Genomic DNA, 19,950 nt, shown 5'->3' on the forward strand with positions numbered 1-19,950 from the left:
GTATTTTTAAAGTTTTGGCTCATACAATCTAATTAATTTGTAAGAAAGACAGCTTTTGTTTTAGTAATAGTACATTTCTAGTGCTTGTGGCTGCACAGCAAATCCTGAAAATGAGACAAAATGCACCCTAAAGCTTGATGCTTGGGAGGCACATAAAACCAAGTAAATATTTATGGTCATTTCTCATCATTTCTCAGTCAATCGCATGGTTCTATAGGTCTGTTGTGTAATTTTCAGAAAATACCTTTCGTGATGTGAGCAATGGATTTATTCAGGATGGAAAAGATGGCTGTGTACGGATCTATTTATGAATGGTAGTATATGAACTCTTGATGATTCTCAGATTTTGAGAATAAATATCTTATTATGTATGCATGCATCTGAAATTTGGGGTTGCAGACTGTAACTTATTTAAAATATATGTGGGTTTTTTTGGTAAAAAACTTTTTTAGAGGATTTTTTTAAAAGCTCTGGAATCTAGGCTTCCTATTAATTTGTAATTTTTAGTATTAAAGAAAATGCTATGCAATATCATCATGCTGTACTAGATTTTCTTCAGGAACCTTGGAACACTTTATGGACAGTAACTAATGCATTGCCTCTTAGAAGAAGCAAAGAGATATTATATTGCATACTAACCTTACAAGCTCCATATTAACATAGCCTTTAAACATGCTGGATATGATTTGAAACAGAGCATGTTCTTCTGACAGAATAAAGAGTGAGCTGGTTTTAACTGATCCCTTTCAGGATACATTTGAAGGTTAAGCAAGTACACATCTCGGCTAATCTGATGTAATCTGCTGTTGCTAAATGGATGTCTACATTCACATTTGTAGCACACTGCGCATGAGTGCCTAGGAATAAAGTTTTCAAATTTTTTCATGTCAGTTCTGCTGGGAGGAAGCCATGTATCAGTTTATTTATTTCTACCTCCTAATGAGCTTCTTCGAAGAAGTGAATGGTTTTTGTCCTTCACAATGCACTTGTGTTTACCATGGCAGAAGTGATGGCACTGGAACAAGGTATATATTTTATTATTTGTTATACAAGGCAGTTTTTAAGGGAAAGGGTTGAAGAAATTGAAAAGATCACTGTCATACATTGCGAATTAGTACTAGTATAGTTGAAATAAAGGCATATATAACACTGCTGTTATATGCTTAGCAGTGTTCCTGAGTAGGAGCAGATGGTGATTATGGTTTTGTACTTAGCAAATAGCTATTCTAAATCTCCAGTTTTTGCAGAAGGCAATTTCTTTCTGCTCCATGATTTTTCTACTATTGTAATGTCCTTTCTATTTTTACAAACTAGTTGTCTACTGTAAGGTGATTCTGATTTAAATAAATACAGTAGTTTCTTCTTTTTTAATCTGCAGGAAAATAATATAATTTTTTGTAATAAAGAGGTTAATTTGAAATTTGATGATCTGGGTATTGTCATGTCAATTTTGGGAGAATCTCTTTGTCATTGCTACTTATTGTCACAACATATCTAGTGTAAAACTGCATGAGGGGAAAGTAAAATAGAGCAAGAATATAGAGAAAAGGGGGAGAAAGTTAAAGATAGGCTTATTTAGGGGGGGGAATCTTCAAGCTAATATGTGCAAACAATGTACCCCGAAGAAATGGAAACATACTGATTCTTGAAAATGCTGAGAAATCACATTTCAATGAAATCAACAGCAGCAGAAAGTTCTTAGCACCTCTGAAAAGCAAGTCATTTCAAAAAGTGCTAGAAAGCTCTCCTTCAGAGAAATATGCTAACATTTTCAGTCTATTCTGAAAGGTAGTTATAGACAAATACATTGAATCTTCATCATGCACAAAAATTAGAAATCCAATATTCTGAATTTTAGTAAAACAGGTGGCACGCAGTTCCCACTTGAGATACATGCATGTATTATTCCTTATACAATGGCTTCTATTCTTCTTCAGTTGTCAATAGAATGATGTACAGAAGATGGTACTTACATGCTTTAGAATAAAGCAAATCTAGATTTCGTGTGAAAGTATCATTGCTATTTTGTATTCTTTTTCTCTAGAAACTCCATGTTTGTCTTTACAATATGTAAATGTAGAGAACTGTTTTTGATTTGATGTTCTTCGTTCTGCTAGTACTGTTGCAGAAAATAATAACATTTGCATTTATATCTGAAATGCAGATTTCTGATAAAGAAATGCCAATCTCTCTCTTTTTTTGGTTTTTTTTTTTTTTTTTTGATGCTAGGTCTGTGCTCTGTAATGATCCTGACATGTATGAGATCCCCGTGAATGTTCCTGTGGATACTGTAAAACTTCGTATAGAGAAAACTGTCATACGAAGGATTCCAACTGAAGCCTTTTACTACCTAGTAGATCTCAAATACCTGTGGGTAACTTACAACTGTATAACCAACATTGATATCAGCAGTTTCTATAACTTGAAACAACTGCATGACCTACGGCTGGATGGTAATCTGCTCTCGACTTTTCCTTGGGAATCGCTGGCAGAGATGCCCAACCTACGGACTCTTGATTTACACAACAATAAAGTGACCAGCATTCCTGCTGATGCTGGCCGGTACCTGAGAAACCTTACCTACCTGGACATATCCAGCAACAAGCTAACCACCTTGCCATCAGACTTGATGGACATTTGGCCCCCCTTCTCAGAAGCTGTCCCGTCCAAGAACACAGACGTTCTGGTGACCCAGAGAGTTGTTTTGGGTACGTTAAACAGCCTGTCTCATTCCTTATTAAAATGTACCTGAATGTTAAGTTGCAAGTGAGAGCATGTAAGGAACCAGCCTGGGATTCAGGAGAGTGGGTTTTATCTGAGTCAGTCTCCTGGTTTGCTCTGTGATTATTTATTTATTTATTTTCTGTTGGTGACAGAAAACTATAAAATGAAGATAGTGACCTCCACGTATGTTGCTATCTCAAGACTATAAAACTGAAGTAAAATCTACGAGATTCCAGTCTACAGGAATGCAGGCCATATGGAGTATTCACTATCCATATAAATGCAAGGCTTCCAAAAATTGTGTTTCTGATGACATTTCCCTCATCACTGTACATGGTTGCAACTGCAAGCATGTCCATTTGCAACTCTTTTTTCCAGTGACTCACAAGCCAAACAAGTGCTAGAGTTGATGCTCATATGAAGCCTGTCCTGACACACAGTGCTGCAGATAGTGTTGGTGGCTCAAAAGAGGGTAACTCTGCTCTCCCAATGACTCCTGTTGTCCTTGCGTTGCTCTAAAGCTGAATGATTATCCCGATGTCTTTCCCAATTTGCATGCTGAATATGAGAGAGAGAATAGGAATCTGATCCCTATAACTTCACAGTACTTTTTATAGTATTTAAGGGAAGTATATAAGAATAGTTTGGCCAGATTGATTGTTTTCAGAATTTTGTTCCATCTCTCTAGTACACCATCACATCAGTTCTGTTTGTGACTTTGTGCTTTATCTTACGCTTTTACTCCACTTCCTAGTCTTGCAGGTAACCCCTTTCTTACTTCTGCAGTCTCAGAACATGGCTGGAACAACTCTATCAATAGTGTTCTCTCCTGTCACTGTTTTGTACAAGTGCATGTTCTGATGGTTTTGTAGTATAGTGTAGCAGGTGGAAGGGAGGAAAACCAGCTGGCTGTCTCTACTGCAGTAGTTCTATACCACTGGTAAAGATCTGCCCTGCATTGCACTGCCTAGTATTTCCAATTTTTTGATCTAAACACCCACTATTCAGTGTTCATTTGTTCAGCTGCTTTGTTTCACAGCAGAAGCTGCAATTTGAAACTCTCATTCAGATGAGATTGTGTATAATTAACTTAATAGATGCAAGTAGGCTGAATGAGTTCTTCACATGCATGGTAACTGTAGGTTTGCAGCATTAATAGGATCTTCATTTATTCAGGATTAAAAAAAAAAAAAAAAAAAAAAAAGGAAAAGTTGTAAAAGTAAGTCCAGCTCAGTACCCCTTTCCCTGTCCCCACCGTGAAGGCTATAGGAGGCTGTAAAGTAGGAGCTGACTGTGCTAGATCTAATCCTCCTGATGATCTCATGTGCGAGTCCCAGAGGTTATTTGGTTTCTTTGACTTACATAGCCATCACCGCTTTAAAAACAAAACAAAAGAAACAAACAAAAAAACAACTCAAAAAACAAACACCAAAAGAACCCCAAGCCACACACACACACTCTTCTCTCCTCCCCTTCCCCCTGGCAACCATCTGCAGGCTTTGTCGGTGCAGGCACTTTGCCAGCCTCCTCTAGTCCTGGCAAACCCTCTGGTGCCAGCATTTTCTCTAGAGACTTGGGATGTGACCTTTGGATCATTTTCATTTATGAACTGCAACGAAGTTTGAACACAGATCTCTGGAGGGGAACACACACTGGGTTCAAACAGCGTCTTGCTTCTCTTATTTTAATGTTACGTGCTGAGGGAGGCTCTGTGCAGTCATTATAGATTTGGATCTGAGAATGCAAAATGCCAGGTAGTCCTTTCATTGTGTTGTGTTGAGTAAATCTACCTTAGGTAAGCTGTGAATAATTAGCTAAATTTTCTTTCATTGATATCATTACCCTCTGATGAATATATCCCAATGCAGACAGACAGTGCTTGCTATGTAAGAAACTCTATAGTGAATAAGAAAACATCCCCTTCCTCTGGAGTTTAGAAAGTGCAGTGCTCTTTATGTCATGGGTTATTTTGACAAGCTTACTTAGCCTCCACTAAGTGTTACTTTTATTACCTATATTACTGGAGCTTGTGAAGTTGCAGTTATGCCACTCACGCTCACTGCTAGAGGCTCATCCTTAGGTTGCTGTTGATGGACTGTTACAAAGCAGTTATTCTTCAGGAATGAATGGTTGATAGAAACTATCAAGCTAGAAATATGACCTAGGAGTTGAGATGCCTCTGTAATGCTCCAACCATAGGAGATGTTGGCTTAGAACAACAGGAGCAAGATGTGGCATTGCTTCCTGTCTTGACACCCCTCCTGTCTCTGTCAGGATTGCTGGAGCCTGAGAGAGGAGAAATGTATCCCATAGATACTCTCCTCCTCCTCCGAGGTGGAGATAAGGATCACAGAGGTACGTGATCAGGAAGGATTTTGAAAAGGCCTCTATCCTGCTGGGATGCAGATCCAGATGAACTGATATGTTCTGGTTAAGTCAGTCCTGATCTTAAAGCCTGTGGCCAAACCATTCTAGAACCTTCTCTGTAACCTCTTCCAGTGTTTATCTATCATGATAGTGAGAAAGTTTCTCTTAATATCTAACCTCAACTTCCCTTACTGCAAACTAAGCTGACTACCTCTTGTCCTACATGAAATGGACATACAGAAAAACTAATTACCATCTCTTATAGTAACCTTTCATACATTTTTCTCTCCTGTTTGGCACCTTAACTAATCACACCATTTCTTTCACCATTTTCTTATAGACTGTGAGGGTTTTTTTTTTTTCCCATTTTCTACCACAGTTAATGGTTCCCTTTGGACTCCTTTGGGTTTTAAAAATCAGGTTTCTCTTAAAATGTGATGCCCACGATTGCGTGCTGTGATGCTCGAGAGTGTCCTATGTGCTCCAGCTGTTCTGTGTGGGAGCATTCAGCCTGACCTATGTGCCTACATGGAATGGTAACTATAGTCAGAGCTCTGCTAGAAGCAGGAACCCAGAGCAAATAAATGCTGGTTTTGTCTAGTCAGGAAAACAGGAGTCAGGTTCTATTGGTGTAAGCAATTACGGCTTGAGTTGGCTTGTCTCCTAGTTTTGACAAAACAAAACTGTCATTTGCATTTAATTAACAAGATCAACAACAGCAAAGTGCCAAACTCAGATGTTTGTGCATATGTATTTTTTAACACCAGGAGACAATTTTATCTTGACTGAGTGTCTTGACTGAGCATCAAGAAGGTTGCACGTAAGAGAAAGTTCAGGTTCCCTATGTTTACTTCAAGGATTCTTGGAGGAGCCACAGACTACTTTTGCCAGAGGAGTAACATCTTCTTATTCCAATTCATAATCTTTGTACTTAGGAGTTCAGGGTTTTTTATTACCTCCCACAGTATGATGTTCCTCTGTGTGGATGCTATGCGAAATGAAAGAGGGTTAGGAATGATTCCTGACCAAGTGGCTCACTCTGGCTCTCATCTACACAGTTTAGGGCCAGCTCTCTTTAAAGCTGACTGGCTGTTCCATGCTTTGTAAAATTTAGCCCTGGGTTTTCTCTGGGCTCTATGGGATGCTGCAGTGACTCTAAAATGTAACTGTGTGGGTGGGGGTGTTTTTTCTTCAGTTCAAACTGCCTGAAGTAATCAAGAATTGCATTACAATGCATAGAATTGTGCTTTTGTAATATAAAATAGCAAGGGTATGTTGTGTGCCTGATGGATTGACAGGCATGCAGGATAGTTTGGAGGTGCAAAGCCTGCTGCACTTAAGTTGGGGACAAGAACAGGACAGAGAGAGCCATCCTTGGTGTGGCCTCATCCATAAGGCTTTCAGGGAGCAACCCCTGGAGTGAGAACGATGCCTGGAGCCACATCTGGATTTGTCTTGGAGAGCACCTCTTGGAACAGTTCACAACAAAGCTGTGGAGTGATCTGACAATTAAGCAGTGGAAATGACTGAGGGACCAGTGCGTGAGTTCATCTGGCCCTCTCTTGGTTACCTCTGGAGCTATAGCCTAATACTTTGATCCAAATCACAGCTAAGTTTCAGCATTGGCTGCTGTACAGAGATTGAAATTTCTGGCATGAATTATGGAAGTAGCATTTTCTGTATGGAAAATTGCATCTAGTGAGTCACTGAGAGGAACAGAGGAGTCCAGGATTTGATAGAGTGGCAGTTAGATGAGATCTTGCCTCTGTTGCATGTAGAGGTGCCAAAAATTTGAAATGCTGCAGGTCCATCAGGCTCCCAGCTGTTATGCTGGGCCATTGGGTAGATGATGCATTTCCTGAAACTACTTCCTGGCAATTACTGTATGTATGAAACACTGGGACACAGTGCAGGAAGTGGGCGTTATTGTTTAGAGTGATGGATCAAAAATTTTGTAGCTTCAGTTGGAAGAGGGCCTTGGGTAGGTTGGCCCAAGCTGTGATGAATATTTCCATTGGCCCAGAACTTGAGTGTTTCACATACCGCCATTTTACAGCAACTGAAAAGCAGTATATTACACAAGTTATGGTCTGAGAGTGGTTACTGATTTACAAAGGAAATGTTGCTTGTAGCTATTTCAAATGCTAAAGTCCATATTGACACAGCATGGGGAAACCCTGCTTACTGAGAAGACTGCAAAAATGTGCATGCACAGACACACATACACATATATTTGCCATTGTACACACAAGCATATATATAAATGTGTGAGAGTAAATTTAAAATATGCTATATCTAGAATAAAGAAAGGTTTTTAGAGCAATTTGTAATCCATATTTAATAAAATACACTGCATTGGTATATTGCAATGCATAAATATTTATTAATGTTTGTTTTTCTTTGGTTAGTATTTCTTTCTCAGGTCAACAAGCTTTCTTAATATTTCTACAAAAGAATCCAGGATTTATAAAGACTTGGTGTTCAATCAGATACACATGCCGTTGCGGACTTATCATTTTTATTTTCTCTTCTTAGGAAATTATTTTCCTGAGGGGATTCCATCTCATTCCTTTATTAAAGCTCCCCATTTTTTATGGTTTCTTATTTTTTTCCTTTATTTTTAACCTTTTCTTTGTTCTTTCATGTGTTTGTTCTCACTTTTACCATCTTGTAAACACAAGCTGTTAAATTTCAGAATGCCCTTTGTAGTTTGGAAACTAGGTTTACATTCCCATTTCTGTTCTCTTCAATAACTAACCTAAGTATAATCAAATTCAGTGTTTTATCCTTGCTTCCAACTCAATAGTGCTTTCATCTTTTAATTTTGGGAATTCACATGACTTGATGACTTACAATGGCTGTGCAAGTTTACTAAAAATAATGTGAATACTGTCAGATGTTGGCAAGACACAGATAAATAGATGAACCATGGAGGCAAGGAAGGAACTCCTGTAGCTGTATATATTATATGTATTTATGTAAGTCCTGCTTCTTTAGCCAGTTCCACTGGGAAGCATGATGGATGGGGGAGATGTGACTAACTGAAATAACTCTTTCTTTGCATTAAAACACAGAAGTACAGAATGTTCTGGAACTACAGCTTTCTTCTGAAGCTGAAACCAGGCCTTCAGAATGATCTGAGGTTGTCAAACCTGTGTCCCAGACTGGACTAAACAACCATCCAATCTAAGGACTATCCACCTTTGCTTCATCGTTCCTTCTATTTTGTCAATTTCTGACATTTATTGTAACAATTGTGGGTCTTCTTTGGAACACAATATGAAAGCCATGTATTTATATATATTTGGAGAAATTTCTTCACCAAAAGGGTTCTCAGGCATTGGAACAGGCTGCCTGGGGAAGTGGTTGAGTCACCATCCCTGGAGGTATTTAAAAGACATCTAGATGTGGTGCTTAGGGACATGGCTTAGTGGTGGACATGGTGCTGTTAGGTTTACAGTTGGACTCAATGATCTTAATGGTCTTTTCCAACCTAAATGGGTCTATGATTCTATTTGAAAGGCCTTTGAGAGCTGCTATATTAGAAACAATAATAAAACCCATCCTTTCCTGCAGTAAAGCTTGTAGGATGCAGAAAGGTCACAGAAGAAATATTTTCAGTATTGTTCAACATAAGGGAGAATCTGCTGCCTGCTGTGTGGGATAGGACCCCCTGATGCTGCAAATCTGTCCTGATTAATGCTGTGGACCCAGAGTTCCTGCCCTGCTGACTGCTTGTAGCACAGCTGCCCCATGCTTCTGTCCTCTAGATCACACAGAGGCCATGCTGGGAGTTCACATGCATTTTAGCAGCATTTGTTACAGAGGAACTCTGGCAGTTGAGGCCATTTTTCAAGGGGATCCTGTCTTCTCTCTTATAACTTAAGGGAATTTAATTTTCAAATGTACATATAGTCTCTTCGTTAACATAGTGAGGAAAATTGACCCCTTATAAGCAAGTAAGAATGAAAAAAACATTACAGGAATATTGTCTCTAACTACAAACTAAAGCTTGCTAATTTAAAAGATGAGCACAAATAGTTACATACCTGTGCTTGATTGGGCAGAATTTTTATGAGCACAAACAGTTGATGTGCCTAGATATACAGAAAACATTTGGATGGTGTCTCTTTTGCTTGTGAATGAAGTTCACAGGAAAATATTTTTTTTTTTTGAGATTATCTTTTTCTTTTTTTTTAAAAGAAAAGCAGTTTCCTTGATTTCTCCTTCTCCGTTCCAGTGGGCAATAAGTAGTGAATAGATGTAAAATCTCTTATGTCTGGAAGGGGTGAAATTGGATTGTGATGTCAAACTCATGGAATCTCTTCAGGTCAAGTCTTGTTTTAAAGAGTGGGGATTAATTGGGGTTTACCACAGCTTTAACCAATCACTGCTGTTGTGCTTAAAATAAACTAATCTTGGTCAGGCGATAAAAGGAAGCAGTAGTTAATTATTCATATATTCTTTCGTCTACAGGTTTCTTTCAGAGCAAAAAGCAGAATTTTTCCATTAGCTGTTTTGATAATTCCTAAAGATACACATCGAACAATATTAGCAGGTGTTTCAGGGTTTTTTTTCTTTTAATTTTGGTTTAATTAATATGACTTGTCTGTTGCACTAATCAGTAAATTCAATAGCAAGAGGTTCTTGCATACCATCCCTCCTTTCAGACTGTAAGTTCTGCTTATTGTTAATACTTGACAAAAATGAAAAAAGTATGCCCAAAAGTATAAGTCAAATGAGAAAATATTTGAACTCATGAGTGATATGCTGTGTGGTGTTTCACCTGGTGAAGCCGCTGTTGCTCCGTGAAGGTCAACATAGTGGATTAATAGATACCAGCTGAGGATTTAGACTTTTATTCCTCAGAAATGTCTACTCTCTTTCACCGTAACAAGTTCACCAAGAGGGAGAAGCCTCTCATTCAAAGGCTTTGGAATTGAGAAGCTAATGTATAGCCTCTAACAGAAGAGGAGAGATAGCATTCTTGTGTGCCATCATAAAAATATTGTAGTCATCAGCTTTTTTCAGGATCCTTCCCATTTTCTACTTTTCTGCTATTTTTGAATGTATTTCAGAGGTTGTCCTAAATTGAAGCCAGATTTCTAAGAATATTGGTATTGTTCAGAGCCAGATAAGAATTTTATTGGCCTAAAGTTTTTTGTCCTTAGCCTTTATCCTTTTTTCAAGGGGCAGAGATGTTGGTGTAAGTTTTTTTTAATTTCCACTCTTCCCTCCCTGCTTCAGGTCTGCAGGACAACCCATGGTTTTGTGACTGTCGCATTTCAAAGCTAATTGAATTTTCCAAAATTGTGGACAACTCAGTTGTACTTCTTGATCCATTGGTTTCATGTAGTGGACCTGAGAGCCTGGCAGGAATCTTGTTCCAGAGAGCTGAGTTAGAGCACTGTCTTAAACCATCCGTGATGACATCAGCAACAAAAATCACTTCCCCACTGGGAAGCAACGTTCTTCTACGCTGCGATGCGACTGGGTACCCAACACCACAGCTTACTTGGACTGGGTCAGACAATATACCAGTGAACTACACAGGTATAATTGCTCTTTTATAGGAAATGGGAGAGCCTCAAATTGTTGGGTTGCTTGTGCTTTGAGATAATTATAATGAGTAACAATGGACCAGGTATTGCACCAAGCTGGCACTTGTATCCGTGCAACAGCTGTTATGAAAGTCTTTGTCTAGGTCTTTATGTGAACAGGTCCAACAGACTGTTCTGATTCTGGATGTGGTCTGCAATAAGAACAATGTGCATAAAGGGGGGGAATGGATGAAGTGGGGGGAGGAGGATACAGGAAAATGGAGGTTGGGATAGTTGGGCCCTAACTCAGAAGCTGAAAAGCAGAAAGGAGAATTTGTTACTGGAATCTCCATTTTGGTCCAAAATGTTCATGCTAAAAAGCCAGTGAGGCCATAACTGAGCCACTTAAAACTCAGCATTGTAAACGTAGGATTTTCCAAAATCATGTTTTCTGTGTTATTTGCAAATATTTATTTTTTATTTGCAACACCCATCTGGAACACTAATGAGGCTGTGATTATCTTATATATTCTAGCTGCTATGATCAATATTTATGCAGTAATTTAAATATAAACAATGTGTCTTGCTAATGCCAAGTAGTTATCAGTTATCTTAAATTGTAGGTCTGAAGAAGGTAATAGTCTAAAGTATTGACATATCTTAAGACAAGGGTAATTTCCAAAAATGTTTTCAATGGGTAGTGTGTTCAGTGTCACTTGAAGTCAGAGACTTGTATATTTCCTCATCACTTAGCAGCTTTAAGACATTTTATTTCTCTTTATGTGGTTTTGTTTTCCTTAATGAACTGCAAATTATGTTGTAATTCTTCCAGACATTCAATTCTATTTTGACCCAAGCTGAGCTTTTTTCTGCAATAATATAATATGGCAGGGACTTCCATAGTTTGTGTAGGGGTTTGTTTGGGGGTTTTATTGTTTTGTTTTGCTTTGGGGTTTTTTTAAGTTTAATACATGTGATTCTTTCTGGCAGAAGTAACTTAAGGGTAGAAGTAGCCTAATAATGTTTACTTTCTCTTTAGCTCCCTTTTATAATATTTTGTTCTTTGCATTTTCCTGTAGTAATTCAAGAAACACCTGGAGAGGGTGTCAGATGGTCCATAATAAGCTTGACAGGGATTTCCTACAAGGATGCAGGTGAATACAGATGTAAAGCCAAGAACTTAGCAGGAATGTCAGAAGCTGCTGTTACTGTCACCGTGGTTGGTGTAGTTACTACAACGGTGTCACCGCAGAAGTATGGAAGGAAGCAAGAGGCAGAGAGACAGAATACCACTGAGGAGGAATCCAAGCAGGAACCTGAGAGGACAACAACACCTCTGCCCACTACACCAACCACCACAGCACTGGTTAGCACTGAAGTATCAATGAGCACTGAAGTATCAATGAGCACTGAAGCATTAATGAGCACTGAAGCATCAACGAGCACTGAAGCATTAACGAGCACCAGGTTTACTGACAAGAAGCAATCCAGGCCTCTGTTTGATGGAAAGAAAAATTCAAAGGCAGTGACAAATGGAAACAAAAAGCAGACTGGGGCAATAAGCAAGAAAGGTGAGGAGACTTCATTGAATACAGCAGGTATGGCTGAGCAAAATGTTACTGTAAAGAACCTAAGAGTAGTCAGTGAAACTGATGAAAGAGTGACCTTAACTTGGAAGACTATCAATGTCACAAGCAACTGTGCAGTGACTGTGTTATACTCAAAGTATGGTGAGAAAGATATGTTGCCTCTGAGCACTGATTCTAGCAAAAACAAAGTCACAATTGATGGTTTGCAACCTAATACTCAATATATGGCATGCGTCTCACCCAAAGGAGTGCCACCTACAAAAGAGCAGTGCATTATTTTCTCCACTGATAGGTTAAATGGTGAAAGCAGCTCTCAGTTTTCTATTCTGATATTGGCCAGCAGTGCAGCATGCGTGGTTATTTTACCTGTGATATTTTTCTTACTCTACAAAGTTTTAAAGCTTCGTGTGAAACCAAAAACTGCAAAGGAAGCTGACCTTGCAAAAGAGACCTATGTGAAATTTGAAACAGTCTCTCTGAAGCCTCGAACAGTGAATGCAGGAGAGCAGCTCTGGGCACGAAGGTGCACAGATGAGTCGGAAAGACTTCTCCTTTGTTCTAGGTCAAGCATGGATTCTCAAATGACCTTCAAAAGTGAGGGCTCTAGGTCTGAGTATCTCTGTTGAACTTGGGTGAGGGTGGAGGAGATGGAATATACAATAGGTTAAATTAATCCAAAATGACGATACTCCATTTGGAAGCAGGTTGGTACTAGGTGGTGGTCAGAATATATTATCTGATGTAATGCCATCTGCCCGATGGGTAGGGTGGTGGGTAGGAGGGATAATAGAAGAAAAATGTTGCCTGTTTATTTTCTGTTTGTGACTTTGGATGTGAAGGAACTATGTTCTTCAAAAGATAAATACAGCATGAAATGGTTGCCTGGTTAAAGATCTTCTATTTTTTGATTTCATTAAAACATCATTCTGTTCTCTCTTCTCTTGTTTTACTGTATGATGTGCTAGTTGTATGTATCAAACATTAATCACAACCTTCATAAAAACTACGTACTTTAAAAATATTAGGAAAACAGTTTAAACTACTTCTATTGAGGTCAAAACTTTATTCGAAAATACAAGTTCTCTTCTGATATCAGCTTGTACTTTGAGATGTCATACAGCTCTGTTTGTACATTTGGACTGCAAGTGATCTCAGGCTAATCAAGGCTGAAGCTGGGAAGCCACAGGTTATGGACTCTTGAGAGGTACAGTACACATTGTATTGTCAATTTGCAGATGCTATGGCAAAGGAGCTTCCTTAGTATTCTGAAGCTCAGGTAGTATCATTATGAGTAACTCTGTGAGAGATACTTGGTATTAATAATGTTAATTTACATCAAATGATCTTATGACAAAATCGCAGCCTTAGAATTTACTTGGATGCATATGTCTACATACCTCAATTTCAGAAATGTCGTTACAGAAAATTTTGTGGTACTGTAATAAAACACACAGTCTTATATACCTATATATTACATAGATACTGCACAACATTATGTACTACACTGTAGTAATATAATACATTTTGAGATACAGTAAGAGGAAGTATTCTCCTCAGATCATGTTGGATGCGTAATGAAGTTCAATGAACATGTGAGCATGCTTCCAAATGTTTAAAAAATTGGGTATTAATATTAGTAGTAACAATGAATACAGAATTGCCTATTAATAATAATGAATCATCTGTTCTGAGGCTGATTTTTTGTTGTCTGAAGTAAATAACAGAGCTTTTATTGTTTTAGGTTCAAATATTATGGTTAGAAGTATGTATGAATTGAGAACCACAGTTTTTTCTAAAAATTACAACTGCGTTGTTTTCTTGGACCTTTCTATGCCTAGAAGATGTTTGTTTTGCTAGGAAATTGGGAGTCTATGCCTTTCTATGTTTGTTTTGCTAGGAAATTTGGAATCTTCTCTTCCTGGAGGGAGAAATACTACTTAAAGCTACAAACCAAAGCTTGCTTAGTTAACTTTAAAATAGTGGCGTTTCTTGGTGTCACTAGTGTAGGATTAAATTTTGCCTGGTGGAATGCTAAAGGGCTTATCTTGGAAGGCATAGTTTGGCAAGAGAAAAGCACTGTCAAAAAAGCCTCCAATGTAAAATCATGGCAGAAAACGAACACACTGAAAAATCTCCATAGCATCTACATGATGCTGCTTGATGGTCAGGAGTAATAGAATGAGTATTTGAGACCATGGGAGCTGTAGTAAGGAAGCAGGTGAGATGTTCAGAAGTGCAAAATTAGCTGACCTGCACATGCTTTTAGAATTAACCTTGGTGTTCCTTTCTGTGTTACTAGTATGTGTGGTTAAAAAGTGATCTTTCTTCTTTTTCCATGGATAATTCTGATTGCAGTGAAAATGTTTTTAGTTTTCTGAGTGGAATATTTTTACTTTGACAGTCTTTTGAGATGTGGCATTTTTTAGGGAAAGCAGATTCTTTTTGTGTCAAAACCAAGGAGTTTATGATAAACTAAATTTTTAACAGGACCTGAAGCGTTACAATATTTGCCTTCTGTTTTCTGTGTACATAGTGTAGCCAGTAGTTGTTGCTGAAGGTGTTTCCAATTAAAAACACCATGTTTGACATTAGCGAGATCAATTATTTTAACACTTATCTTTTAATTTCTGGAGAACATTTGGTCTCAGGTTTTAAAGCTTTGCAAGAAATCTGAATCTAATTCTGGAGTTCAGAAGTGCTCTCCTATCACCTGACTTGTAGATGATGAATCAATATATCAGACTGAGGTGGTGCAAAGCTCTTTTGAGAGAGCTCACTTGCAAATGTGAAACCTTTTGGTTTGACTAATGCTTGTGGAATTAGCATGTCCTAAAGTTAGAAATTAATCTCTGTGACCATGTGCGCTATCAGTATATCAAAGATGGAATGTATTATAAAGGGCGTGTTCTTTCAAGAAAGCATGAGATACATTATTTTTTCCATAGTTCTTGAGACAACAGAGTTATATAACCTGGACATGCTTCTGTACCTCATGTCAAAACAGCAAACTTGCTGGGGAATTTTGGTAGGAATTTGATACAAAGGCCAAATCACACAATGAAAACATATGCCCTGCATCACTCAGGACTGGTTTAATTAAAGAGCTGAAGAAATACTTCTGGTAACAGATGCAAATTTTTATACTGTAAATTGTTAATATTAAAGATAGAATCATTATGAGATAGATTTTTGTCACCTGCAATCAATTCATATAATGTCTTCTGAAATGCAATACTGAATCAATCATCACTATGAACAGTGATGACTATAATCTATGCTTGCCTGGTAGGAGAATTTGGAGAGGATTTAACCAATTTTTATGTATCGCCTTTCACGTATTTTGCACATTGTTACCTCAATTCATCCTGCATTTCACCAAAAAGCTTAGACCTCTTTTTATACATTACTTACAATGGGTGTGTCAAAATGGGATGGTTAATGAAATAACTGAGTAACGTGAGCTGAATTCCAAATAGACCTCATTTTTATCTAAAGCTGTAGTGGGCCTCAGCACTTGTCAAGTTAACCACAGTCCTGGCTTCAATATGCACTTACTAAGCCAAATTTTAGGCATCCATGCATCTATTTTAGTCCTTGCCATTGCTCACAGTGGGTACTGTATTCCTTGCACTATCATCAGATTCTCATACTTTTCTCAGGTTGGGGATTAAGAGAGAAAACTTTTTGTGTGTGCTATGAAAATGTCTGTAATAGCAAAAACATTCAGACTTGGGCTATATCTAAGAGGCTAAACAAAGGACATTTTAAACTCATTACCTTTTCAAAGAAGTAATTAAAATACAAGTTGTTTTGATCTGAAAATAAAAGATTGTTTTTATACGTGACAGTGTTTGCCTGACGCTTTCATCTTTGTTTATAGCTTTAGACAATATGTGATGAGTGTAGCTGTGGGGACAAGAGGAAATCTGAGAAGAAATGAGAGAAAATACAAAAAGAAGGCTGAGAAACAATGGAAGGGTAATATCCTAGAGAATGCTGGGACTGCGTGCCACAAAGTCTTTTGCTTGCAATTCTGCTATGTACGTGGCAAGGGTGCTGGGGTGTCTGCCGACAGGTAGCTGTAAAACGATGGATGAAGATACTGCCAGCTTATTGCAAAGAGTGGGGGTCTATACATGCCCAGTTTCGACAAGGTGGGGACAGCTATAAAATTGGAGTGTGGAACAAAGGCACTAGGGGAATTTGAATAATGTACTTGAAGCTGGTCTAAAAGCCTGCCTGTGTCCTAATGAAAATTGCGAGAGCTTTCTGAAGAACATTGCCTATAAACTGAAAAGGGGAGAGTGAGTAGTTTATGCATTTATTGCAAGAAACAGGGATGTGCATCAGTAGCAATCTGGCTAGGGTGTGAATCCTAGACATAATGTACTACAATGGTCCATTATTTTCATCCATGTTTTTCTTTTAAAAAGCCCCAATTTGTTAGATTTGTGGCTGGGAGATAAACCGACTTGAATTTCCTTCATGAACACAGATGAGATTTCAGAATTAACCTTTTTTTAATTATCTAACTGGGTGCAGAATGGAAACATGCTCTACCTGGATGCCTTTTCTCACAGAATTCATTGCATTGTTCTAGGTGTTGTAGTCAACCACAGAAGCCCCAGGCTAGCTCTGTCACTTTCCTTTTTTGAAAATGAGAAGGTTTTAATAGAGTAGGTGCTTCTCTCTTCTTTTTCAATCACTGAAAAACTTTTCCTCTGAATTCACATCAGACTGGAGGCATAATTAATGAGTCATTTTTATAAAGTATTTTTTATAAATCTGAAAGGCTCCCTTGCTAAACAGTGGCAAAATCAAGCTGAAATATCAGTCTGAAACAGCCCGTAGCAAGGAATAATTCTTTTTACAAAGCTGTGTACATTATTCATCAGTGTTCAGGATGGGAATCTTTTCAATCTAAAGGATAGAAAGCAACTATGAACAAAAGGATATCATCTTTCCCAAGACCTAAGTAAAAAAGATGCACTTTCTTCTAAGTTTCTGTTTTTTATGAGATAACATCCCAACCTTGTGTTTAGAAAAGAATGTGAAATTGCTGAAATTATTGCAGCAAGTTCAACAGCACTTGCCGGGTATGTATTTTAAATACATTTCATCTAACTTAAGGTTTGAAAGTTACCTGATTGGCTTAAGCGTGTTATGAAAGTACTTGACTGTGCAAACAACTATAACTTTAGCCTGTCATAATAGTGGAATACTAGTTTACCAACAATGCATGAATTACTACATTTTGGAGAAGATACTCTGACAAGAAAATACTTTATTCTAAAACACGATGACTATTCAAATATTTGGCACATCTTTTTAAGGAGTCAAAGGAATTTGGTAGTGGTGTGGGGGTTTTGTTTTGTTTTGTTTTTTTATGGAACTAAGGTGACTGAAAGAGGACTTGGTGAAATACCTCATGTCCAGAGAAGGCTAAAATGGAATGTGTTTTCTTCTTCTGTCGTAATACAGGAGAAAGGAGCTTTATGTATGTGTGCATTGAGGGCAGAAATAGAGTATTCCAGTGTTGCCTCAGAGTTCAAGTAGTTTCTTCTGAGGCCTCTGGTATGGGCTGCTGGTACTTGAGACATTCTACTGGACTAGGTGGAAAGTAAGAGCAATCCAAAATGATGATTACTAGTAGATTCAGTGCAACTATAATTTAAATTCAATGGGTTGCTTGTTCAGTAAACTAAACAAGTGCTTTGCTGATATATTTTTAGTATTTTCATTCATTTAGACCTACAGTTTTAGGAAACCCTTAAAGTCCTCAAACAGCTGTTTCTCTAATCCTTCAAAAAGTAAATTCATAAACAAATCTCCAGATCATGTTCTTCCTTAACTCTTTCTCACTTATTCTTTCCAGTTTGATATTATTTTAGAAAACAGGAACGAAACTATATGTATAGTGTGCTTTGTAATATTTTCCAGTCTCTAAAATAATTACACCTTTGTTGAAGAAGAAGGAAATTAGGTCCAATACCCATAAGTACATTTTTTTGTAAGAACCTGATTTAAATAATGACGCTGAAGTCTAATGCCATGGGCTGATCGGATCAATTTCTGAGTCACGTGTCTTGAATTTTATGCTGCTAAGATTTGGCCAAACGTTTGAGCCTCCAAAAATAACTTGTACCAATTACAATTTTTGTTTCATAGCCCAGTGCCTTGTGTTTAAGATCATGTGGAAGTTAAATCACAGAGGGAGAAAGAAGGCAATAGGAATATGGTGAGCAGCCAGCTATAGAGCATGGCAAATTAAATTCAGAATAATACTACTTTCTCATTTAATGTTACTTTTCCTTTTTCTTTGTCTTTTAAATTTTATCCATACTTGACTTTGGATAGAGCCTTCTTCTATGTTAGACTAATCCTGCAGTGTACTGCTAGCTTCAGATTACACATGAATGACATTATACATGGGTATTTTTCCAGAGCATGCTCTCAAGTCTGTAGCGACCTGTTCTGGTTTCTCACTGATTGGTTTAAAAAAGAAAAATATTTGGTATTTATTGTTCTCTAGCATAAAAGTGACATGGTGGAGTGATTTCCTTCCTGCTGAAACAGAAGTGTGAAACAGGAATCATAACACTCCTGATAGTTCTGGGAGTCAAACTTCATAGCTGAGGATCACTTACACCTTGCAATTGTAGTGTTTGCCATCGCGTCTGCTTTGCATCGATATCCACAAAACACTCAATTCCTGGAGTTCTGTGCTAATCATTCTGAGTTCAGCCTAATATCTGATCATAATATTTTTTAGTCGAAGATTTCCCCAAATTATTTCTCAGCAACTAGAATGGCAGAGGCACATTTTCATGCACAAAAGTGCTGCTTATTTGTTCCTTAGCCTGCTTGAGCATTCTTTACTCTTTGACGGCGGAGCAGACATTCCCTCTGGATAGGGTAATCAGCATCAGAACAAAGCAAGCCACGTTTTTCACAAGCCAGAAAAATAACGGTCTTTGTTCTGGTCAGGCACAATGATTGAATAGACATAATGTCCAATATCTATATGAATATCTATTTGAAACTGTAACAGGCACTTCATAAGGAGAGGTAACTAATAAAGTTCTTTGTTTATTGATAGAAAAAAGTGACATTTTCTTGTGTCTGTAACAGGGACTTAGCTCTAGAGATTGCCTGAGTGTGAATTGGTACAGACAAAAGTTCAGTCTGTCACAAGATGATTAAGTTTTCAGTTTCTTACTACTGAAGATTCACATAGAAATGAAGTCTGTATCAATGATATGAGAGAAAAAATGGTGATTCTTAAAGCTCATTGACCTTCATAAAGAAATTAAAAGAATGAAAATTCTTTTAAGGGTTGATCAGCCAAAAATGATGCCAAAAAAGGAATAATGGTTAAACAATTGGTCTTTTTTTTTTTTTTTAATAAAAGACTGGAAAGGCCCAAAATCAGCAGATAGACATTTCAAAAGGTGCTCAGTATAAGCAGAACACATGTATGATAGTTTGGTGGCTGGGACATGAAACAATAATTTTTAGTATAACTATTTATGTGCAAGTCTGCCTTGGAAGAGCGAATTAAATTGGCAACCTGATCAAACACAGATTCTAAACAAGCAAAAAAGCTGTGGTGAAGGGGAATGTGTGGGTAGCAAAGAAGAAATTTCTACAGGAAACACAGAAGTAATATTAACTAAAGAATGCCCTGCTGAAGAGTACTCAGTTCCCTGAGTGGACATACCTCATTCATC

General features: G+C 37.7%; 1 protein-coding gene across 1 annotated transcript; it reads left to right on the forward strand.

The window, feature by feature from the left end:
* The first annotated feature begins 753 nt into the window (after positions 1-753).
* On the forward strand, positions 754-16,040 carry LRIT3 (leucine rich repeat, Ig-like and transmembrane domains 3). Its single transcript, XM_074823265.1, has 4 exons — positions 754-1,025; positions 2,230-2,708; positions 10,339-10,644; positions 11,711-16,040. The coding sequence occupies exons 1-4, from the start codon at positions 910-912 to the stop codon at positions 12,844-12,846; spliced, it is 2,037 nt and encodes a 678-aa protein (XP_074679366.1). The 5' UTR covers positions 754-909; the 3' UTR covers positions 12,847-16,040.
* Positions 16,041-19,950: the final 3,910 nt, after the last annotated feature.

The sequence above is a fragment of the Strix aluco genome, chromosome 4 (assembly GCF_031877795.1).
Source record: "Strix aluco isolate bStrAlu1 chromosome 4, bStrAlu1.hap1, whole genome shotgun sequence".
In the NCBI taxonomy this organism is placed as follows: Eukaryota; Metazoa; Chordata; class Aves; order Strigiformes; family Strigidae; genus Strix; species Strix aluco.